This window comes from Anopheles marshallii, chromosome 2 (assembly GCF_943734725.1).
Source record: "Anopheles marshallii chromosome 2, idAnoMarsDA_429_01, whole genome shotgun sequence".
NCBI classification, from domain to species: Eukaryota; Metazoa; Arthropoda; class Insecta; order Diptera; family Culicidae; genus Anopheles; species Anopheles marshallii.
The window spans coordinates 30,642,131-30,667,370 of NC_071326.1; the positions used below are offsets into that span (position 1 = coordinate 30,642,131).

The 25,240-nt window shown below is 42.2% G+C and overlaps 3 protein-coding genes across 3 annotated transcripts; all 3 read left to right on the plus strand.

The window, feature by feature from the left end:
* The first annotated feature begins 1,506 nt into the window (after positions 1-1,506).
* Positions 1,507-2,697, plus strand: LOC128717844 (NAD-dependent protein deacetylase Sirt6). The gene is made up of 3 exons (XM_053811517.1): positions 1,507-1,572; positions 1,632-2,300; positions 2,362-2,697. Exons 1-3 carry the CDS (start codon positions 1,507-1,509, stop codon positions 2,695-2,697), a joined length of 1,071 nt encoding a protein of 356 aa, XP_053667492.1.
* Positions 2,698-3,456: 759 nt separating this feature from the next.
* Positions 3,457-4,105, plus strand: LOC128709858 (60S ribosomal protein L17). Its single transcript, XM_053804883.1, has 2 exons — positions 3,457-3,537; positions 3,608-4,105. The coding sequence occupies exons 1-2, from the start codon at positions 3,457-3,459 to the stop codon at positions 4,088-4,090; spliced, it is 564 nt and encodes a 187-aa protein (XP_053660858.1). The 3' UTR covers positions 4,091-4,105.
* A 1,902-nt stretch (positions 4,106-6,007) lies between these two features.
* Positions 6,008-24,746, plus strand: LOC128707633 (dynein light chain 1, cytoplasmic). Its single transcript, XM_053802592.1, has 3 exons — positions 6,008-6,063; positions 10,031-10,202; positions 24,562-24,746. The coding sequence occupies exons 1-3, from the start codon at positions 6,008-6,010 to the stop codon at positions 24,721-24,723; spliced, it is 390 nt and encodes a 129-aa protein (XP_053658567.1). The 3' UTR covers positions 24,724-24,746.
* The last annotated feature ends 494 nt before the right edge of the window (positions 24,747-25,240 follow it).

A 25,240-nucleotide genomic window follows, 5' to 3' on the forward strand; every position in this document is an offset into this window, starting at 1 on the left:
GTTTTTGGGACATTTCGTGTCGAAACTAAGTAAGATACTAATAACCATACCTTATGCGTTTGAAGATCTAACACTAAGGTATGTATCGAAAATTTTACACGACTACTTTGCTGGTTACCGATGTTACTTCCACTTCAGCCGGAACTAGGCGGTGGGATGACAACTGCGCTTGATATTATATTTTCCCGTTTTGTCACTACGGAACTTATTCTATGCTTTGTATTTATCAAACTTTGCCGCACTCATATAAGTAATCATCAAATGCTATTAACACTGTCTTTTGTCGCCATTCACTGTCCTCCGTCTTCGGTAGCCTTACAGTTTTTCTTCGTTTTCATCACGAACCATATTCCCGTTGGTTGTTGGGTTTTGCAGAAAGGGACGCGGTTGTTCTTGTCAGAGGTGACTCGCTGTTACAGTTGTATTGCTACCTGTACGGTAAAAAACTTACAGTAACTACAGCTCTTACTCGCAAGCGTTCCAATTTTATGCAATCAGCTTCAACAGACGTTCCCTTAACGTTTGGACTTTTTGCACAAAGCAGTGTTGTTGATTAAACGCAAGTTGAGCTAAATTTTCTTCCTTGGACTGCTACCATTTCGTCGGCAGCCTACATTGACGCACCCACAGTTTATACTACCCTGGTGAATAACTTGATGGACGTCAAGTACGCGGTACTCAAGGCGACCGGTGTAAAATGTTGTTATTTATGTTCAAAATGTTTAAAAATATGTGTAATGTATTCGATTTCATAGACAATGTATTTAAATTCTTTATGGAATTGTTTGCTTTTGACGAAAATAACCATTATTTTTCTATTTTGTAAACTTGAAATTTGAAGATGCTAGAAAACTTTCTTGAATGTAGCGGTTTGCGTACAAAGCGTCGAATGAACCGGTTCGCCGGACATGACCAGAGTTCGTTGCATTGAGGAACATTTTATTCGACAGTTTCGAACTATTTTTCTCAATATGTTCACAATTAACTCAGCAGTTTATTTATATCGATCTAGGCTTCGAATCCAGCAGAACAATTAAAGGTAGACTTTAAACATTTGCTATCAAGTTGTGTCTTCATACGTCAGATCCGACATCAAATCCCATCTAGACCGTGTTACCTATTGCATTGTTTGGAATAAACTCCGATGGGCTTAGACTTCGAGTCGGGTCGTGATATTAATTGTATATCCACAATTTTCCTGATTCACGAAGAGCGGCAAGCACGCATCGATACGGAAGAATAACATCCAGGAAACGTAGAAACCTCATGCTCATGGGTGGGATCGGTAGCGCACTGTCAAAATGTAAGTCGCCTAGACAAAATAATCTCGTGTACCGACCGCTCGTTCATCTCATCCTGTTTGAATGATTCCATGAAAAAGCTTGTTAGTTGGGTAACGCATTTTGAGACCCGTGCCCGTGTGTATGTGTGGTTAGATGTTTACAAAACAATGCCGGATTGGATTTTATTTCAAGAATAAGAAAAGCGATAAATTTATTTATAATTATGTCGTGTAATTACGCTGAAGGGCTTTCGCAGTATGACAACAAGGGCGTTCTTGGCTTGGCAGAGGTAAGTCGGCAGTTTTGAACAGCCGACAGTCATCTAACACTGTTATCAATTTATCACAGATCTTCGATGCTCCCGAACTTGTGGAAGAAAAATGCGAACAGTTGGTAAAAATGATACTAGCCTCGAAACATACTGTTGTGCATACGGGTGCAGGAATCAGTACTAGTGCAGGCATACCGGATTTTCGCGGTCCCAACGGTGTTTGGACGCTGGAAGAAAAGGGTGAAAAACCAACAGTTAACATTTCTTTCGATGATGCCAACCCAACTCGCACACACATGGCTTTAAAGACACTTGTAGCAACTGGCCACGTGCAGTACATTGTTAGCCAAAATATCGATGGTTTACATCTTCGGTCGGGGCTTGCCAGAGAACATCTCTCCGAGCTGCATGGCAATATGTTTGTAGAAGTGTGTCCCAAGTGTCGCCGGCAGTACGTGAGAAACAGTCCGGCTCCGACGGTGGGCAAAAAGTTAACGGGAAACATTTGTCCAGCCACGGGTACGGGGCGTGCCTGTCGCGGTGGAAAACTTATCGACAACATACTAGACTGGGAACATGACCTCCCAGAGAATGATCTACAACTTGCTTTCATGCATTCTGCGATGGCTGATTTGAATATTTGCTTAGGAACAACGCTACAGATTGTACCGAGTGGCGATCTACCATTAAAAAACCTTAAACATGGTGGACTTCTTGTTATCTGTAATCTTCAGCCGACGAAACATGTAAGTTATGCACTGAAAGGAAAAAAGCTAAACTTCTAACAATCTACCCCGTTCTTTGTAGGATAAAAAAGCGGATTTGAAAATATCCACTTACGTCGATACAGTGCTGGAAAAGGTGGCCAAACGATTAGGAGTAGAAATTCCGGAATACCGACCGGAAGAAGACCCAACGAAATTCGGTTCATACACTGCTCAGTGGACCATAAACGGACAAATGGTAAAAAGTTTAGAGAAGCGCTACGATAGCACGATAAAAGAGAAGACGAAATTGAAAAAGCGATGCTCTACGATCAGCACCCAACAGGAACGGGAAGAACTACAAAGAAACAACAAAAAACTGAAACAAGAAAATCATTCCAGCGAAGAAAGTGAAACACTTTCGAACACTTGCGGTTGAGCTGAATACATAATTTTCTAATAAAAATCGCAGTTCAAAACAATAGCATGTTTGTTGCTTGATGCACTTTAAACTTTCTGATAATGTGATTTTCCAGCCCATCATTAGAAATCCAAAAGAAACTTAAAAACTTGAAATAAGTTTTGAGTTTGTATTATCGCAGATTATTCAATAGATTCTAAGCAAATGCTACGAAATCTCAATGTGATTTGCTTGAAACGATACGAGGTACGATTACTGGCTACAATCCTTTTGACAGCAGCGAAAGCGGAAGTTCAGCTGTCATAACGTTGGGAATCTCTCTTTCCGGCATCTTGCAAGGTAAGTGACGGAAGCGCATTGCAATTGTTGTCGGTAAAATGAATCGAATTTATTCGGTTTTCGCACTGAAACCAATGGTCCAGGATGAAAAATTGGTTGGAAAAGTGTTAACGAGCATTGTGTGTTATTATTCCGCGTGTAACCTTCTCACCAGGAGGAATAACTGTGTCGATGGGAGCTGGCTACGTCGAACATCAACATAAACCATCGGGTGGCTGCTGTGGTACAGCGCAGGATGGTGTGGGGCCACTGTTGATGTATAGCAAACGCTAGCTCCTATGAATGGAAACGAACACTTTTCCTGACCAATTTTCCTCAACTGGTTTCATTGCCGCAGTGTGTACAACATTTACAGTGCACTGAATCAGCGATGTCAAGGAGCGCGATCATGTTAGTTAATCGTGTTTTACATTCCATTCCACAGACTTCGGATTCAAGATGGGTCGTTATGCTAAGGAACCCGACAATGCCTCCAAATCGTGCAAATCGCGTGGGTCAAACCTTCGGGTGCATTTCAAGGTAAGTTGGGCATATAATAACACCGGCGGTTGGAATGTAATCAAGCTCTTGTTTTTTCGCACTCGTACAGAACACCCGCGAAACGGCACTAGCCATCAAGCGTATGCCGCTGCGCCGTGCACAGCGATTCCTGAAGAATGTGATTGAAAAGAAGGAATGTGTACCGTTCCGTCGTTTCAATGGTGGTGTGGGCCGTTGCGCTCAGGCCAAGCACTGGGGCACGTCGGTCGGCCGTTGGCCGAAAAAGTCCGCCGAGTTTTTGCTGCAGTTGCTGAAGAACGCCGAAGCGAATGCCGATTACAAGGGTCTGGACGTCGACCGGTTAGTGATTAACCACATCCAGGTGAACCGTGCACCCTGTCTACGTCGCCGCACGTACCGTGCGCACGGTCGCATTAATCCTTACATGTCATCGCCGTGCCACATTGAGCTGTCGCTGACGGAGAAAGAGGACGTTGTAACTAAGGCCACCGATGAGTCGGAGCTGGCGAAGAAGAAGCTGTCCAAGAAGAAGCTGCAGAGGCAAAAGGAGAAGATGATGCGCAACGAATAAGGCGCGTGAACCGTATTCTTGAGCCGTGCAAAATTGTTCTTTATAGGAGTGGCGAATAAAACTGTCAACAAAAACGCCCGACGAAAGGAAAGTGAACAAAAACATGTGTGTTCGTGTATGTATGTGTGTGTGTGCTATGTGGCATTATTGGCCTAGACGCAGGAGAAATGTGCGAAACATTCCTAGCAAAGATAAAATATTGAGAAAGTTAGTTTACAGAACTTATGCAATTGCTGGTGCATTGAGCAGCCCTTCCCATCGGCTGATCTCTTTTCAACGGCCTATCTGCGTACAACTCTTCACGCTGCCTTTTCGATAAATATGGAATAATGTCTATTTCCGGTATTACAGTACCGTGCAGCAGGATATGGGTTGATGTTTTTTTTAATGCACAACCCTCCACGCTGCCTTTTCGATAAATATGAAATAATGTCTATTTCCGGTATTACAGTACCGTGCAGCAGGATATGGGTTGATGTTTTTTTATGCATAAACTATTTCGCAAGGATTATTAATCTTTCTGATGTATCTCGCTATAAACCATACTGCAGGAGCAATGCCGATTACCAAGCGTCAAAACAACCGGTCTTTCTCTCATCTTGGGAAAGGATTCTCTCGCAAAACTTTAACTCACATCACATGGCCAAAACCGTTTTGCGAATAGTAAATGTTGAAGTTCAACTGTGGAAACACACTGTCGCGCATCAGCTGGGAAAATTGAACATAATACCGCGAGAGAAAAGGATACTGGCGTGCCTGTATCTTTGTGTGCGTGCGTTTGTATGCATGGACCTGCTGATAAAGTCGAGAAAGCGTGGAAATAGTCTTCAGCTCCAAGCGCAAGGACAGTCACAGCCTACTTCGTGGTGTGTTTGCATAGAAAGAAAGTTTCCTGACGGATAAAAAAAGGTGTGAGTAAAATCCCTGTGCCGTTCACAGAAAATCTGTTTTGCTCGATTGGTACTGGCAACAGCATCGAAAATTTCCTGAAGGTAAATCAGTAGTGTTTGGGGTAAATTGTAGAAAAGAGATAATCGATAGAGAAAACATCTTCATCCACTCACAGCACGTATTTTTTCCTAAATTTTGTCACAGTGATTTGTTGTGCGATTTTGTTTAAACTTTAACAAAAGCAGCGTGCATTGTATTAACGAACCAAAAAGGGTCGTCTGATATCAGTTACCCTTTGTAGACGTGTTGTGTCTGCTAGGTAAGCTTCGGGAGCATGATATAGAGTAAAAAAGCGTTCATGTGCTGTAGCACCCCATCGTCTATACTTACACTGCGTGTTCTAAATCAAAATACTTCATTGATCTTCGAATGTCTAGCACGAGAGAAAGGTCTGAACCTACCACAAAAACACGGTTATGTCCATATTCTCACGGACTTAGTGCGTGCGAGAGTGTGTTATTTACATATTCCGATTTGAATCAGTTCAGGCATTTCGTCCAATCGCATTATTGTCCTTGTTGGCGTTTTTCGCAGTATCCGGTGCAGATGAATTGTACTTTATTAAGTGGGGAATTATTTGTATTGAACAATCCTCTCGCTCTTTGTTTATTTTTGGTCACTTCCCTTAATCCATCGAATATGCAGCATTACAGTGTATTTACATGGGTCACATATTTTCGATCGATCATACCATTTACAGTGGCTTTCATATTTCTACATTTTAAGTTACACCTTTACATACTCAGTAATGAGATGCAATGCAAAGTTTTCCTTGTAGCGTAACAAACATAAAAACATATTTATCAGTTTTTCAACGATGCTTTTTTCTTCTCTCTCTTTAGGGTTTTGCCATACTTTTATTCATGGTGTGATAAAGTATGCTGAACGGATACCGAATCACTGTTACCGATTTCTAGCAAAGACAATCAATCCATTTCTCTTGTCCTTTGCTAAAGCGATGACTTCATGAGCAAATCCGTCAAGGCAACTTTTTCGGAGCACATCAAAATCAAGATACGTTGGTAAATGAAACATTTTGTGCTTTGTTAGATCGTATGTAAGTGTACTGTAGTCTAGTGCTTCGAAGTTAAATCTGTGAAGATAGTACTCTCCAAATGGCACGTATGCCGCGTTCGCTTTGTAGAATAGAATAAAAATGAAGTTGCACAACGCGCAATGAAATGGTGTAGTTTGAATAGTGCAACAATCATTAGTTGAAATACAGAAATAGAAATTGGCATATAAGGCATATTCATAATCCCGTTACAAGCAAAGGTTTTCTATTTTGTTGAATAAATTGTTAATTTACGAAAATAGCATCCGTTTGCATGAACTAAACCCCTGCACCACGTGAATTGTACACTGGGAAGCTAATGTTGATAGGATTAAAATAATTTCCATTCAAAATTCCACAAAAAAACAGACCGTTTTAATTTGAACGGAAATAATTCACTGCACTCAATATTTTTCAATGTGAAATATTTCACGCGATCTAACGTCAAATAAACAGCTGTCACACCGTGTGGGTCCAGCCTGAATGATGTATAATGTTGAGGGTACGGTTTGCTAGAAACCGCCTGCTAGAAACCGCCTGGAAAATTCACATTATCTCGAATTCGCCGGAACAGCGGACGTCGGTTTTTCGTCTGCATCGTCGTCGTGTGCTAACACGCAGAGAGAAAAGAGCAAGTGTGATAGAGTGAACTACCTGGTGAGCCTAATTTGTGCCGTGTTGCGAAGCATTTCAGTTACAAACCTTTCCTTGCCAGTTTGCCAAGTTTTGATCGCTCTGCGTGGGAATATCTCGCTTGGAAAAGGTGCGAATTGTCGAAAAACAAATTTTGCCGGGAATCTCACAGCGCGTTGTGTCGCGATGTGTGGTGAAAACTGGCCGAGTTGTGTATGTGTATGCACGCGTGTGTGCATGTGTATGTGTGCTGTGGAACAAGTAACACTAGGAACGATTCACCAGGAATAATTTGCGATAAACAGGCATTCAACGAGAAGGTTGTTTCGCGTTGTGTGTGAGCTAGATTAGCGTCGAAATGAACGTGATCATGAAATAAGTTCCTGCACTGTTTCATTGATTTGCGTCAGTAAACTGCGTGTGTGTCCATTGGTTGCCGAGATGAGGACCTGATTTTTCATGCTGCTCCAACTGTATAAAGTTTCATTTTAGCTTTACCATAACCAAAGATTTCATCATGACGCCGCCTTGTACCTTGATCTCGTCCATAAATGGGTATGAGAAAGGAAGCCACTACTACTGAATCGACACACACGTGTGTGCGGCGATGTCGATGGGGATGGAATTTCCGTTACGATCTCTTCATCTCCATCTCAACTGTGTCTGGTGGCGTTATGACCGGAAGCCCCAGGAAAGGCGTGTGGAACGGATATTAGGTTTTGGATTTCTATGCTTTTGATGTGCGAGAGTCTACTGGATAACGTTTAGAGTAGCTGCCAAAACATCTGTAGGACGCACTCCCGCAGGAAGCAGCATTTGGCATTTTTGCAGTAGGCCGAAAACGGAAACGGATATTTCCCAATTGAATGTTCCAGAACTTAGTAGAGGCATCACATCATTGCAGATCCAGTAGAGGCCCTTGCAAGCGCGCGCGTTCGCTTGACACGAGCAACCCATGCTTCGAACTTTTTGTTTGTTGGTTTTCTTTGCGTGGTACATACAGTCAAGTGTAGGTTTTGTATGACGAGTTTGATACTTGACGGGGAAAGGTTGTGTGTTTTTTCCCGCTCCATTGCTATCCACTTTTTTTTTGAGTGAGTTGGTTCAGCTCTGGAGCTTCCCTTCCATTCAGATGATCATTTTTATGCGGAAAGTGCAGGAATGTGACACCCAGGCACATCCTCACCTTTTCCGGTTCCCTGCGCTGCAAAACATCAACATCGCATGAGTATGTGTGCTGATTATGGTTTTCAAACACGGCGACACGAAACGGCACCGATTTCTATGCCACTTTTCATTTTCATCGACTAGTGCTTTTCCTTTCTCTCGCTCTTGGCCTTATTCAGGTTGAGCTTCGATGTTGGGGATACCGTTTTTGGTTTGTGCTTTCCACGAAATCAAGGTGGAGTTTGGCGATTGTGTGTTCTGTTTGCAAGACCTACCTATACACTTTGCAAATCGGCACGATTTGTACCTGTGGTGTATTGTTCGGGGGAAAAAGCCATGGAAAAAGGACAATTTAAATATCCTGCAACACCTCACGTATTTGGAGAACTTCACGCGAGACCAGAATTAAGGATGTATATTTTCTTTTTTGCATGCGTTCCATTTCTCTCTTCCAAGCGTGCTTTTACCATGCGGCAATACGTAAACTCAAAGGATTAAAGTATGGCAGCAGCATTCAACTACGGACCTAGAACAGAGAGTGTATGGCACAGAAAAGGCGAACAGAGAGAGAGCGAGAGAGAAAGGAATCTTTGGTGCCTTCTGGGCGGTATGTTCAAGCGCACGAACATACTGTACAATACAACCACATACACACATAAACGCGCGTACGCACGCGGGTTGGGGCACATTAAAACCATGTGCTCTGATATGATGGTATTGTTGTTGGGCTCTCGGGCTTATGATTCAAGGTCAGCAGCCAAGCTTCGCGTGCCCTGGTTGTGTTGCGAGTGCAACATCTCCAGGCACATCAGGACCACCGAATGTGTTTCTGTGTGGGTGCACTGTATGAGCCACCAGCAGTATCTAGGTCTCTTTGTCGGTTTTGGAGGACTTCAGGCCAGAAATTTATATTCCTTTTAAGGACGATATTGATGATGTTGGCGCTGGGCTGAGAGCGCTCGACAACACCTCGTAAACGTGTTCTGAGCATTGCATGTTGCACGAGCTGTCCGGGCCGGGGCACCCTTAGGAGTTTTACTTTCACGTCCCTATCGGATCGTGCACAGAACACTTACATCTCTTGGCATTGTGGATATTGGTTCCAAAATACACCGATGTTGAATCGGTATAGATTTATTTCAGCGCATGCCATTAATGATAGGTGCGGTGCAAGATTGTTCTAATCATGCATTGTTTCTTGCATTCTTCTGAGGGTGATTCAAACGGTGTAACGGGGTGTTAAACGATAAGTCTGTTACGCACTTAATAACTGTATTGTTTGAGCGTTTAGAATCCACTTTTCCGATCAGAAATGTGCTGGAGCAAATTTGGTTTTATAATGCTCTAATTATTGTACTTGAGCATGCAAAAGCCATTCCGGCTATGCACGCTCTACATTCTCATTAAAAGCAGAGGTATGCTAAATATAGAACAAAACACGCAGGAAGATTGAGAGAACGTCAAATAATTTTCTATAGAAGGATAAAACTCGGATTTTATCTTAAGATAAAGAATCTAGATTTATATCCAATCTCGAGGATTAGAGATGTCCGACATTCGCAATTGTATGTGAAATTCGACCATTCCAAATACCTAATATTAATTGATGCTACCTTTAGATAGTAGGCTCTGAAGATAGTTTGTACAGTTTGGTTTGGTAGAGGTGTGCATTTATTTAAGTCTTTCGAGCAAGGCAACGACGTTAGATTTAAAGCGTGAAAAATTAGCGACCGAATCGTTTTACCAGGTAAAAACCGCATTTTGATAGGGCGGCCAATTCACAGTAAGTAAAGCGATTGAGCTTTTCCCTCCCGATCCATAGGTTGATGGTGTGTGGGGTACATTGCAAGAACAAAAACAGTTCGCATGGCGCCAGGGTGTACCTAATGGCTCACCGTGGGAGAGTGAAAGGTTTTTCTTTTTAGTTTTGCCACGGGTGTTTCTGAGCGATGTGTACCGCTCTGTATCTTTTCTACCCAAAACGCAACAAAATCCGCCTAGCTTTAATAGTCGACTTTTCTTCTTTACTTCTGATGCGACTTTCTGGTGCCATCTTGGTGCAAAATTTCTTTTTCTGCTAACTAATCGACTTTCCTTTTTGTTTCTATTCCCCCGCTTACGGACGCACACGACAGGCCTTCGTCTTCAACGCCATCATCACCATCTAGACACCAAACCAGAACAAATAGTGCTAGAAAAATGAGTGACCGCAAAGCCGTCATCAAGAATGCCGACATGGGCGAAGAGATGCAGCAGGACGCAGTCGACTGTGCAACGCAGGCACTGGAAAAGTACAACATAGAGAAGGTAAGTGTCTTGGTTCAGAAAGAAGTAATTCTGTCTGCAATAATTCGGCAATATTTAGGGCTCGACAACCGTACAACTCGCCAAGATCGATAAAATGTGAGATTTCGTTTTATAGGATAAATTTCTTCGAAATGTTAAAAAAGAAACTAAAAGTAGACAATTGGTTAGGAACGTGAAAATGTAACCGACCATACGTCTGAGGTGTTGTGCCTATACATAGGTTTGGAGGTGTAGGTGGCCCGACACGCTGGAGAGAGGAAGCATGTGCGCAAATGCTATTAGTTTAATTTTCACTTTCACGTTGTACACAACGCGCACCCTGATGCAAATGGGCGAATTAATAGCAGCACACACACACCTGCTGCGTTCGTTATGGTTGCCTGAACGCAGCTGTCTCACCCGTCTTGTCGGTTTCGTTACAGAAATTGCCCCACAATCTTCTGCATATTTTCTGTCCTTTAGGTCTGGAAAAATTGCCCCGGCAGTAGCTTAACGAGTAGGGTGAATGCTTAGAAGACTACTCTCTTCGAAACTCTCATGGCGATTGCAGAGTGTTCTCCTGTGTTGTTCATTTTCTTTGCTTACTTCGATACTTTGCTTCGACCGTGACCCCGTTAAAGGGTTGGTGCAGCGCCATACTTTTAATGTAACGAATGTTCATCCCCCCTCCCCCCTCCCTCTCTCTTTCCTTCCTACCGAGAGTAGGGTGACGAAACGATGATGTCACTTTAGCATCGACATCGTCTACACATGTTCGCTGGCAGTAGCCCCAACGTGGTTTGATTGTACGGCTAAAGGTAGATGCGTGGTGCAAGTGTATAGGTATTTATTTAATACCAGCTGTTTTGCCGTGCCTCATGCGGCAGGGAGACTTTTAGGTCCATCGCAGATGAATCCTTGTAGTACAGTTCGGATTTGCCCGTGAAGTTATGAAATTTATACATGTGCGTACAACCCTACTGCGTTATTCACACACACACACACACCCTATCCTCCGTGCTAACCTAACCTTCAAGCACGCCGAATGTCGTGCCAGTTAGATGCGCTTGTAATAAATTTACTTTATTTTTAGCTCCGGTCAAAGTTTTGTTCCAATTGCAGGTTTTAGTGTGTTTCCCGTTTGTTTCAATAGGTTCGGTTAGGGCAAGAGCACTACAAAAGCGGAGTAATGGACGCTACAACTATTAGTGTGCACCTATGCGCGCCTATTCATGCTGGCTGGTCATGAAACTACGCCAGATAGAGAAAGCGGCAGATGATGTGTAGAACTGCGAGTTTCCGTTTCGGGAACCAAGGGTGCCGTATTCATTAGTGATGTATGCAACAAACTTAGCATTGATGAAGGTTAGGGTTAATAGTATACCCGCTTAAAGATCCGTTTTATAAGTTTTGTGGCGAAATAATAGAACATTGCTATTTTACATCTCACAGAAGCCAGGATCTTCATGCATAATACTCCGAGTTCGGTGGTTTTAGAAAATGTCAACTTTATTCAATGAACTAACTTTATTCTGAAGTATCATTTTGTTAGCATTTTTTTTTAAAACATGAACACGTAGTCCGCAGCATAGATTTTCCGTTTTTCCACATCATTTATGCTGCGCAATCTCTGTGGCTCTTCTAAGGTTTGTGTATATGTTTGGAATGTTCGAATTTGTTCGTGCACATACTTGGGTGTGTAAAATTATGTTCAATAGTGTTTAAGATAACTTGTCCTTTATTGTTATTTGCTTACCTTATTAAGAAGAACAAAACGATACTTGTTTTATCCCGGCAAATGTTTTTTTCGCACAAACCACACACAAACATATACGGAAGTATATGGAATCGATAACTGAAGCTTCTGCTGTTGGGATAGGCGTTAAAATTTGAACCACAAGTAAAACCTTTTTCCACACATTCTCTAAAGTTTGGGAAATGGGAACCATTTCGCGCCACCTGCGGTGAGTTGATGGTGGAAGTTTTTTTTTATACAATTGGAAAATGTCTGTTTGTAACACGCGAATTCCATATGCGCGCTGGTTATAATATCCAGTGTTGAGGATACATCGGATACAGAAATTGGGGTCCATTGCATGTGCACGGTGTGCGTGAAGAGCTGGTATGTTTTAAAAGCTCTGAAAAGTGACTTCATCCTTTTTTGGTGCCAGGGAAAAGTTTTCCTTCCGGAAGTGCAGTACTTCATCTGGCGTGTCCACACGCACGCGGGATACATTCGAGCGCAATGAAGCATATTCCTGGGGAAAGTGAAATAAAAAAAAAAACATTCCAAAAAGTTCTAACACGCCAGAATGATACTCTCGGTACGGTATCGATCTGTGCGCGTGAGAAGAGTCATCGTGCGGCGGTCTAGTGTAAGTACCACTTTTCGTTCAGCTCACAAGTGACCGGATGTACCTTGTCTGGGGAGCATGCATTAGCATTTCGAACAGTGTATCTGCAGCGGGTGTATATCTTGTACATAGTAAAAAAAAAGTGGTATTTTGAGATCGTTCCGTTGAATTGTATCGGAAATCAGTAAATCAGGAACCCATTACGAACTTCCTTTAATACGAAGAATTTGCTTCTTTTGATTCATTTTGAATCTATTCATTTTATGTTTGTGTTTTACTCGTCCATCACGTATCCTTACGTCCCAATCCCGTATCGTCTGCAGTAATAGCACTTGATTGATGTCAAGTGCAAAGACAAAAGAACGAATTAATCGCGTTTCCTACCTTGGTATCCCTATTGCTGTGTAGTGTGCTGTGAAGTTTTGCGGTTTCAGGGGATGGTTTCGATAGCGCGTTAGCGAAATGTCCTTCTGATTGCCGTGCTTATGCTTTGTCCTTCTTGCGATGTGTTACCACATCACAGAGCAGCGTACCCCACTTTCTTTGTTACATTCATAAACGGAAGAGAGCCGCTGGTGCTATAATTCACATCGAGGAGGAAAAAATAATGTGTCCGTTTGCCATTCCGGTGTGTTGGTTCATAAAAATTGGCATAACAACCGCTAGACTGGGACGGATGACTCCCGGTGTGTGACGATATTGGGTTTGGTCGCATACATTGGCTGGTGATCTATTGCGGTTGTATGTGTTGCAGCTTTGTTTCACCACAAGTGGCATTACTTATTCATTTTCTGTCCTTCTGATGTTGAGAAACATGCGTGTGTGTGCGCGTGTAGGTGACGTATGCTGTTCCGCATTAAGCTCCGTAATTCGTATTCAGTTGAAACTGTTTTTTATGATAACCTTGCTTGTTTTATTGGTTTCTTGAAGCAACACACTACCGTGAGCTAGTTTTATTATATCGAGATGCTCGATACGAAGCGATAACTATTTTATTGCGTTTTTGTATGTTTTTATCACTATTTCATTTTTTTTACTTGATTTTGAGAATATGGCAAGTTGAAAGTTAACATAAGATTCTTATATTTATTTATTAACTAATCGTATGTGTTGTTTAGCGATGCATCTTCAAAACAAAAGCAAGTGCTTACACTACCAGCTGGACCAGGAATCGAATAGGAGACAAGTGAAACTTTCCTTAAACCAGTCCCCTGGGCGTTAATAAGGTTCAAAGATTTTTACTTCCTTTATGCCATAGTCAATCACAAAAGGTAAAAAAATATAGCCGACCCAAAATCCGTGCCCATTATTTTGATGTTTCTCAGGACGCGATGGGATCGGATCAGTAGGTCGATGATAACCGGCCATGCGACTATGCGTAATGGAGCTTGAAGACGATACGACACATGCTCGAATTCCACAATGAATATAAACCAAACTGTTGGTTACGGTTGGTTTTGTAGGACAAAAGGATTTTATTCCGTCATGTGTTTCATCCTTTTACGATCAATTGCTTGTTTTTTTTTGTGTTGTCCCGTCCAAAACCCACCCCCTTGAGCGGTTGTCAACTGAAGATCATCATTCTGAGGACTGACCCAATCATCTTTTCGATGGGAAAAGGTACTGAGCACGAAGTTTTCATGTTGTGACAAGCGGTGCATAGTATTAGATAGAGCGACGAAGAAGGGATTTTGTGCGCTGAAGCTGCTGTTTGTGTTGTGTTTTGATAACGTTCTATGGGTGTTAACATTCAAGTTTTCCTTCATCGTCTTATCGTCTGTTTAGGGAACAAAACCGGGCAGGTTCGCTAATGATGTTTTGTGTGTTCGTACCTGCAGCCTGCGAACCTGCCTGCCCACACAGGCATCTTTACATCATTTATATCCAAGCGAATACTGAAATGTAGAGTATTTTTTGCCTGATTCTGTTCTCCGCAGTAACAGGGATCTTAAGGTGTTGTGTTGTGATGTGCTGAGATGTGTACTATGCACGCGCGTTCATGTGGAATAATTGTCGAGGACGATTCGCTGTGGAGTGTTTTGTTAAAGGTGGATTCAAGGGTGGTGTAAACTCATAATTGTCAAGAGCATTCATTATAGCAGCATTATGGAGCGAAATGTTTTATTTGTTGAATGTTTTTATTGTGAGTTGTATTTCTTCAATTCTTGTAAATAGCGCTAGAGACCCTATGGTGATACATGATACAATTCCCTGTTTTGCTTTGTGTTTCTGATGTGTTTTATGGGTGCAAAATTAATATTTTCATTTTAGTTAATCGTGTTGTTTATTTCTTTGTGAAACTAACAATAAGATTTTGAAGCCTAATGTATGTCTGACGCGTCGCGCCATTGTTTCGTAAATCAAAAAGTGCGTGGAGCGACAAATTTTTCTTTCACCATCGTTGCTTAGCAACAATATCATTGGAAAAATCATAAGGGTGTGAGTTAACGGTCTAACCCGAAGTGGTGATACGAAACTTCCGGAATGCGATTTCCTCCAAGTTTGCCAAAATGGGGGAAATAGCATGTTCCCGTTTATTTCCTTCGTTGCAATCGAATTTGGTTTTCGATTGGGGCTTCGTTTTTGTTCGAGTCGGGGGGTTCGCATTTCAAGATTGTACCATTTGGTGATATAAATTCTTTTTCGGGGGTGGAAAATGTGCCACAGTTAGGGTGGGGGGGTGGTATTGCTTCTTCCATACTTTCAATTCCAAATCTAACCTAGTGGCGCACCCCATTTGCTAAAATTCCACTTCGAATGAGCTTCCATTCGTTCTCAGCTTGTTTTTGGGATAGGTTTTCATCGCGTGTCTATCGTTTATAGACATACCCTTGCGCGCTTGCATTTCCACTGCTCTTTGTTAAGTTTCCGTTGTTGAGAGTTGTGTTTTATTGGAGAAATTAAATTTGGCCCAGTTCGCTGGGATTTGACACTCCTTGATTGGGGTTGTGCGATGGGAACCAGTCGCCAGTGTGTCTCGAAAGCTGTGTTTTAGGTTAAATAGCCTTCCTTAGCAACAGACGGAGGGCCGATGGTGCTGTTTCGATACATAGCCAATAATTATAGCGGCAATAGAGTCGGCGAAAAGCGTAATGATTGTTGCATATTTATGTTCCAGTACTGAAATGGTAGTTGAATTTTAGACCAATATGGTTCACATCGGTGCTTTGCTCTAGAGAACAACTATCAATAGTGACGGTTTGGTTCATCTAATCGTACGCAATGTATTATTTCCTTCCAAACACCATTCCCGGTACTATCATACGACTGTTGAGTTGCTTTACTTAGCTGTGTACCGTACACAACATCATGCACCGACCTTGCCTTACTTATATCGTGAATCGATTTATCGACGGTTTGTGGTCGCTAGCGGTCAAATTAACTGAACAGACATCGGATATTTGATGACCCCCCACTGGCAGGACCGGTTCGATAAAGTTGGCGCCGGTGGTGCTATATCTGTGTGTGCCCTTTTGTGGCACCCGCGATGTAATTTGTGTGATGTATTGGTGATATAGTTTTAAAAAATGTATGATCAATGCATCAGCAGCCGCAGTACTCCATGCTGATCTTGTTTATTTTTTTAATGTGGTGTAATGCGTTACATGTGTACGACAGGCACCTGTCGTCTGGCTTTAGCATGCCGCAAATATTCACATACAGCTTGTTGTATGACATGATGTTAGCAAGATATCTTCAATGTTTGCAAATAATGTAAATAAATTTCACTTGTTAAAAATTGACAAATTTAACTCCGATCGGAATGCGTAGTGCGTTGGTACGGAATAGACCAACGTCATATGCTGGGTGATAGTGGATGTAAAACTCTCAGGGCCCTTTACTACCACCAAGGGCCTGCGCGCCAAGGAGATGGAATAGCTTGTCTACTCTTCAACCTGCGGCTCGGAGGTGGAAACTTCGGAACCATCTTGTATAAATCAATCCAGATCAATCGCAGGCGGCGGAAAATCTCGGCTTGAAGAGTAACGAGGCAGAAATCAAGTTGATGGCGGCACCACTAGCGACCCTGCTAACAAATCCTTACTTACGCACGAGTGACGCACAGATAGCTGAGCGCACCTTCGAAGTCGTACTGATTCTTTCACTAGACACCAGTTTCTACCATTTGTCCCCACACGTCAGCATTTTAACATCTGCGATTTTAATTCGAACTTTCAATTTGCTTTTATTCATAATCTGCAGTATCAAAAATTAAATCGCAGAACTCACCTCTATATCATAAATGAAGCAATCGGGAAAAGCTGCACATATATACCGCATGTACATGGTAAAGATATAGCATAAATGGCGAAGCTGATAGTTCTACACTTGAAATTGATTATTGAATTGAATAAGTGGTAGACAGTGGTTGCTAGTCAAAGAGTCAGTTGTTATAAACATGTTCACGGTTGTTTACTGAACAGATAATCCCTGTAACATTGATGCTGAGATAACCTCTAGGCTGCTAGCTGCTGGCTACCAATCGATCTCTCTACAATCAGGGGAAACTTCTCTACTTAAAAGAAACAAAACGTGACGAACGAAACTAGTACTATTTAGAGCTAATATAGTCCCAGTACTCACATATGGCTGTGAAACATGGACTGGTCCAAAATTGACTAAACCCTTTTAGCCTTTGTTTGAGAGGCAGATACTCAGATGAAATTCTAAAGCTGTATGATGATCTCAACATCGTGCAGCGGATTAGACTCGCCAGGCTTCAGTGGGCAGGTCATGTTATGAGAATGACACTGGACGATCCAGCTTGTAACGTCCTTTAGGGTCGTCCACATGGACAGCAGAAGCGTGATAGCGTGCCCAAATTGCGATGGAGAGATGGCGTTGATGCGTCCGCCAGAGAGGCAGTGATAATGGCAGACGAAGGCGCTCGACAGAGAGCGATTTAGAGGACTCCTGCAGGCAAAGACCGCGGTTCTAGCGCCTGTTATGTAAGTAAGTAGGAAATTTAAGTTCTGTTTAATTGAAAGACTACACCTCCTCCATTTGGGGATTATTTTTCTTTTAAGCCAAGCTATCCACGAGTTGAGTTTTATGAGTTCTTTTCTAGTTCTTTTGTCTGGGCATGTATGAAGCATGCGTCTACTGTATTGAAATTCAATTGAAAAGCCTAACAACGTTTCGATGTTATGTGGAAATGAACTTTGTGTTACATATCGGTTACTACACTACAGTTGCCACCCATTGATAATCCTTTGATGTTGGGAAGATGTCGTTCACGTTTCAATTGGTGTTCGTTCCAAGGGCAAGGATCACACATTGAGAGGGGGAGAAATTGTGTCACCGGAAACCCGACCTTTTGCATCCACCATGCCATGCTGTGCAAAGAATCGGGGCATAACATGAGTGCTGTGCCAGATTTTCACGTTACACTCTACTGCTAGAACTCTTTGATGTGAGAGTGGTTTTCTATGAGCAAAAAGATAGATACAGTGAGGATGCATGTTTGTAATGCAAGCAAACAACGCGTAAAGTGTTGGTTTTTGTGACCTACAAAGAGAAAATTTTCCACCTGCAAATTTCAGTACAGGCGAATGAGCACTGGCTGCGTGCGTGTAGGTGTTTTAATTCCATACTGACTAGGAAATTCGAAACGAAACTACAATGCAAATGTATATCCATGCCGCCTTTAATGGTGTCGCTAGAAAGTAAAAAGAGTAAATAGAATAACTTTTAACTAAAATAACAGATGGATATATTTTAAGGCGGTAATTGCAAACTCCTGTGAATTATTATAATGCTCGTCTCATTGCTATCAGCTACGGATGAAAAGGTGGCCTAGGGTTGTTGTCGCCTGTAAAAGTCAAGGTGTGCCAAGGGAAGAGGATAAAGAGCGAATGTGAGGGTGTAGGGTTTGTTGAAATGTAAGGTGGTAGCGAAACCCTATAAACAATGATAAAACTTGTTGATTTATGATGCCTTTACTGGTACAGGGTAGTTCACGCACTCGATAAGGCGTGGAGTTTGTGCTTCTAGGATGAACATTATCTGCTTTACGCAACTCAATGTATGAAAAATAAAACAACATATTCGCATGTTGTTGATGCGTGAGCGGGTGTGAAGTGTGCACTTTGTAATGAATCTTTAAAATTGTTAGTAACTGAAACCTTTCAGTAAATAACAATTTGTTCAATTGCCCACACAACGTTGCAATATGTGATCTACTTGTTTGACGTCTATTTTTAATTATTTTATAGGATGTCTAAGTGTGAGGGAAGCATTTTTGCTTTCTTATACACGTCGAATTATTTTTTTCATGTCGTAAATAATTGAAATTTAATGCTAAGAGCAAATGTTTTTAATAACTTTTATTATTTATTTCATAGTAAACTCTGACAAAGTTGTGTGTTTAGGCAGTTTTATATTACAACGTCGTATTATGAATTAAATAATTGGTGGAAAACGAGAACAAGAACTTTTAAAAGCAGTTAGCTAAACAACTTGTTGGTATTTTGTGTAAAAAGAGGTGGCGAATGAGTGGTAGAGAATGTTTCTCCTTGCTCGAAAACGGTAGGATGGATCTTCAGGCATCAACTTGTGTGGTGTTGCGTTGCCGGTGTAGTAAAAGAAAACCTCTCGAGATTGCTTTTCCCCGTTGGCGGATGTGAAAATTTCCGGCAATCTTGTATTTCCGCACTCACTTCCTCCAAGAGCGGGCGGCACGTGACCAGCGCGCGCGGGTGTAACCGGAGAAATATTGGGAGTTCACCGCAGTAAAACTCGTCATCGGGCAAAGCACCAGATTTGCTTTGTTTAGAAATCCTTCCACCGTTCGCAATTGTGGAGAAAAGTGATTCATAAATTGATTGATTTATTGTCTCCTAATGGAATTATGCTTTGCTGTCCACCACTTAGTTCCGCCACAACCGGTTTCTTCTGTCTGTACGAACGCGACATATCGGCATGGTGTTGGTAGATATAAATCGAGGCAGGCTCAAAAACTTTCGCCTACAAAATATGGCGCATCGTGGTGTGGGAAGAGGAAAAGCTTGTGAATAGCGCTATCAGTGGCGAGGTACGCTGATCGATGGATCGATTCCGCATTCCGGGCAGGATCTTCTCCTTCAACCTGCATTTTCCATGGAACGGCAAAATAGGAAATCATCAAGGAATCTTGGGGAAATCTTGGGGTGTGATACAGAGTGGTGTAGAGTTGGGAAATTTTTGCTGCGTTGTGCTGTGGTGCGAAGCTGATGTAACGGATAACCAATCGTGTACATAAATAATTTCAAAAATTGACCAAACCCCTCGAGTTTTTCCATGGGAATAGTGCAAGCGACAGATGACTACAGGTTTTCGTGGCGGCATATGTATTGAAGCGTTATAAAAGCGTTGCTTTAAAATTCAATTTTCGCCTTTTGGTCAGATTCCGCCTGTCCGCACTCACACGGGGTATCAATTTAGCCACAAACACCATTCTGGTGACCATCAACGGGGAAGCTGCTTGTTCAGTGTCCCAAGCAATTTGCTGGAATTTTCCATTTTATCTTGGAGCACGGTGCTAAATTTAGTACATTCTCTCGTCTACCGTCCCTACCTACCTATCTTCGTTTGCCTCCATTCAACCTTTTGCGACCCGTGCAGTCGTTTGAAGCGACGATCACACGTAATACATTTCAATGAGGAACGCATTTCCACGACATCAGCTGTGTGTGTATGTGAAAATGATAGAAAGAGAATGAATATATTAAGAATGTGCAGAGAGAACGAAAATATAACATGAGCGAAAAATGGAACTAGATATTGATGGAAGATGTTGCTGGTATTTCCATAGTTTTTCATTCAAAAGGAATATTATTGAATGGTAGAAACTGCACAATAATGCGCGTTGAGTTTTACGTATAAAGCGGAATTTTCTAGTGCGACACGAGTCATGCTTTAATTTCCTCTGTATGATGCTGTGCGTGCGAGAGCCCACGGATGTATTGGCATTAGTAGAGAAATTTGTGAGTCTAGCTTGAGAGTGCAAGAGAAAAGCGCAAGGTATGCGAACGGCCAGAGCTCTCTTTTACCCAGCCCATAAGGCGCAACGCATCAAGCCCCACACACCCACAACCTGTTACAGATGGAAAATTCATTGTGAGAGATTTTTGCATGCTTCGCCCAGGAAGAAGGGTTCACTACAGCCACATTCAACAAGCAACCGCCCGTCCTGTTTGCTTGTGATCTGGGACCGCGTTTAACTGTTGCAGAACGATAATTGTACGTATGGCCTTTTACATTGCAGTCACAAACTGGCTGGCGATACTTCCCTGCAGGAAAGGGCGGCAAAATGGCGGTATACTGACACTTGCACAATAAGCGTGAATCGTTCCTTAGGTTTCATTTTGCCTTCTACGCAGCGTCGGCTTTAGGTGTATGATTCAATTTTGGAATTAACCTTTATTTGCTTTTAACTCCGTGGCAGAGAGCAAAGCACCATCACAGGCAAGCGTTCGACCGTTTGTCGTTATCTGGTTGTTTGTTTTTTGCTACTGGTTAACTTGTGGCCGAACGCGCGCGCACGTGAAGCTCGGTGGAAAAGTAAAATAATAAATCCATTTAATGTCAAGATTAGCAGTGAATGGTATGGGTCGCTCCGCCAGGATGAAGATGATGGTGCCGCTAGCAAAGCGTCATCAGAACCTCGATTGGCACTCTCGAGATGATGGAAAAGAAGGAGGCTTCTTTGAAGGAGAGATTCGTGCTGCCCGCTGTATGCTGATGATGACGAAGACGACGATGATAGAAATACCGACTTTACCCCTGTGTGGTTGTAAAGAGGTGGTGGGCAGGTCGTGGACTCTCATCTGGAAGGAAAGCAAGTGACCTGAGAAGAAAAAAAAATGAACCAGATACTGTTCTCTCTTCGTTCAGCTAAATTGTTTTCCCTGTGAGGAAGCGGCATTCATCACCGTTGCACGGAGCGAATATTCCTCGCGGGGGGCAATGTGCTTATGATTCTCGGTGTTCAACAGCGGAGAAGAAAATAGCATTTGAAAAACGTTTAGAGAGTAAATTGACCATCGTTGAATGATTTAATACCGTTGTTCTTGCGCTCCACCGTACGAGCATCACAGCTCAAGTAGGAAAATCGTTGTGTGTTGCTTTTCTCTGTGTAGCTTGAAGATATTGTAGTTAATGCAGATGTTGAATGATAATTACGACAAGACGATAAAATTCTAGTGCCAAGAAATCGCGAAACGAAAAAAAATGTTCCAAAATTTTAACTAAGATAATGGGAAAATACTAGCTTCATAAGATATTCAAGGTTCGTTTTGTTACTAACCAAAAGAAGTTTAGTTATTTTTACTACCCTGACAAACATGCTGCTCTCTCCCTTACTTACTCTACCACGTCTGCCACCGTGGAATGCGCGCACACCGTGTGGATCGATAAAGTTTTAACCAAGGTACGGTTGCCCACCATCGGTCGGGAGGGTAAAGCGCATTATAAATGGAACCGGACGCATATCCTGCAGATTCTCCTCCCACGATGGTTTACTAAACTTTTGCCTTTTCCTTCAGGTTTCCAATGCGGGCTGTTGTTGCTGTTTGTGTGGGGTAAACAAATAAATTTTGCTCCAGAGAAACTATCAACGATAGTAACGTATGGGGTTGGAATAAAAAATCAGCTACTGAGTTTGGGGGAACAGAGCAGACGGCTAAGGTTAGGGTTTGGGACTGTGAAAAATATCAGTCGCTCGAAGTTGAATGGTTTGACGGTTGGAGACTTGATTCGGTAGTTAAAGTTTTCTTTCGTTGGTTTTTCTTATCCATTATTATACTGCTGTTCAGTACTGTATCTTGAGCTGGGTTTCTCCTATACTAGTGAAGGTTGAAAAATGGATTTTATAGATTTCTTGAATGGCTGAAGAGATGGCAATAAACGTCACAAGCAAAAGTTTCTAATCTTACCAGTTTTGTTTGCATTGAACAGGAAAAACTTATGCCTAATCCTTATGCACGAACTCTGCTCAATGTGGGTTACTCTCTTGGCAAGATCGAATTATAAGAAACTCATTTTATATGTACTAAGTGGCCTATTGGTGGTGACCTCGTTATGAACGATGTTACAGCCGTTTTCGCAGGGAAACAAGCTCAAGTTTAATGGGGCCTAGTTCGCGATTGAAAACAACAGAAGGGATAGACTAACAATTTCTCTTATGGCTTTTTTATTGGTGCGTCGTTAGAATCTTCATCAACCTCCAAAACTTAGTGGCAAAGGTTGAATTTATCTATGCCACACTGTTACTGACCTGAAAAAGTAACATGCCGGATCTAATAAACTCCCCCAGGTGCTAAGTAGTGTTCGTTCGATTCGGAAAGGTGAATGGTATGGAGCCCCGCAAGTTTTGTTGGCTGGCGATGTGTTTAACTGCTTTGTCCTACTTGAATGCCACCGTGGCGCGTCACTCCAACGACGGTAGAATCGATCCAAAGTTTACCTTTTTATTGTGTTTTGTTTAGTGGCGGTGTGGTATGGAGAAATAGTGTTCCAATTTTCTAGCGTTTACGTGCACCCTTAGGAAGGTACAGTACCGTGCCTCCGTATCGAAAATGAGGCTTTTTGGAAAATCCGCATCTCGCGTCGGTCTATGGCACCAGTTACTAATGGTAGCTGAGCATGCTATCGTCCTTTCGGAAGGACGCTCAAAGTCCCTTCTGTATAGGATTCGATTCAATACCTTCATATCCTCGGTGACGCGATGTCTGTCAAGGCCATCGGCACATCGGCACAAGTAGCCACGGTAGATAAGAATCCGTCGAATATGGGGAAATGGAAATTGAGTATGAAAAGCTCAATTACGATTTATAGTCGCCCCTTGGAGTTTTTCGCTACTGTGTACAGCGCTAGCTTCGGTCTTATCACAATAGTGTACTATTTTCACGTATGTACATTGAATTAAGGGATATTTACACTTATTTAGACTAGATTTACAAAGCAAGATCTAGTGCCAAGGTTTAGTTGATGACCTTAGACTGAAGAAATATATTGAATCATAAACCAATTTACGCTATTAAACCATCGTTTGTTCATTACTTTATTTTTAAATAAGAAATTTCGATATTTTATTTTTGAAGCGTTGGGCAATATTTTGTCCTAATTACTTAGCACCCGTAAAACTTTTAGCATAACGCCTACACACCACACATTACCTCTATCGGTCGTTACCTATTTCGTTGCCGTGACCCAAAAGTTTGCGAACAGACGAACCCCAGCCTGATTATGTCGCTCTTGCGCTATTTGCTAGACAAACATAAGGCAGCGATGAATGATGCAAACAGGGTGATGTGCCGTGAGCTACTGTGTACGTGTGCTGCACTCGTTCGAAGCTCATGTGTTCTGGTTGTTCTCCTGCACAAACTTCCGTGCTCCGGTTCAATCCAGCGCGGATCATCCTAGCGCCACCTACCTGCTGGCATGCAGTGGTCCGAACGAAGAGAGTTTGATTATGTTTACTTTTCATGTACACGATGCAACCCAACAACAGATTCCCTGGTCTTTTGGTCCTCTCCTGGTCTTTGAACATCCAGGGACTCTCTCCCGTTGCCTTGATTTCCAAAAGACACAAGAGGCCATGACGTTGCATAAAGAGGACGTATTCATTTGACTGTTTATTTAGCGAGCATTCTCTTCTTTTATGATACCTTTTGTGATAGCGCACATTGGTTTGCAGCGGGAAACGTTCATTTCCTGTACAGTATCCCATCCATGACGTGTTCGTAGCGAATGTTTTGTGCAGAAAAGTACAAGAAGTTTCTCGTTGCAGAAAATAGTTGTGCTATGTTTTCAGATTCTACCCACATTTGGCGGCGCAGCTTGCATTGAATGAAGCTCGTAGATGAATTACCTTTAAAAAAAGTACAATACTTTTATTATTCACACAGTCGTTATCGGAACACGAGGAGCTAAATGAGTTGTTTCGTTGTTTTATCGAACAACAAAAAATATTTGCATTTTGTTATTTTTGTTCCTGTTATCATCGAGTATAATCTAATGTCTAAATTATGCTTTTTTCATTTTAGGATATCGCTGCCTACATAAAGAAAGAATTCGACAAAAAATACAACCCCACCTGGCATTGCATCGTAGGCCGAAACTTTGGATCGTACGTGACACACGAAACGCGCCACTTCATATACTTCTATCTTGGACAGGTTGCCATCCTATTATTTAAGAGCGGTTAAACCACAAAATTAGCTTAACATCATCAGAAATGCTGAAGCGGAGGTGCGAACGGGGGAGGGGATGCCACACGGACGATGGAGAACGGTAGATTGCGTTAGAATTGGCAACGATATTGCGTATAACAGCAGCATGCAGTCCCGGAAACGGCCTTTTACGTGTAAAGCGTCGTAAGTTCTTGGGAATCGTACTCAAATGCAAGTAATAGAAACGACAAGATGAACAGACAACTGGAACAGTGAAGTGTGTGAGCATTATTTGGAGGGAGTTAAAATTTGACATTCTTTATATATTTATCGGGAACTGTACTAACTCTCGTACGGCGCGTGTATTTATTGAGTAAAGCAACTTTACCGGAAATCGTGAGGAAAATAACCCGTAAGGTCCATTAGTGGTCGTAAAGTAAGTTCGGATCAAGAGGAACAAAACCATCTGTCCAGTCACATGCCGCAGTATAATCTCTTGCCTCAAATTCTCCATTGAATTGGCAGCTATTTGAAGTCATTCGCGCAGCGCCAG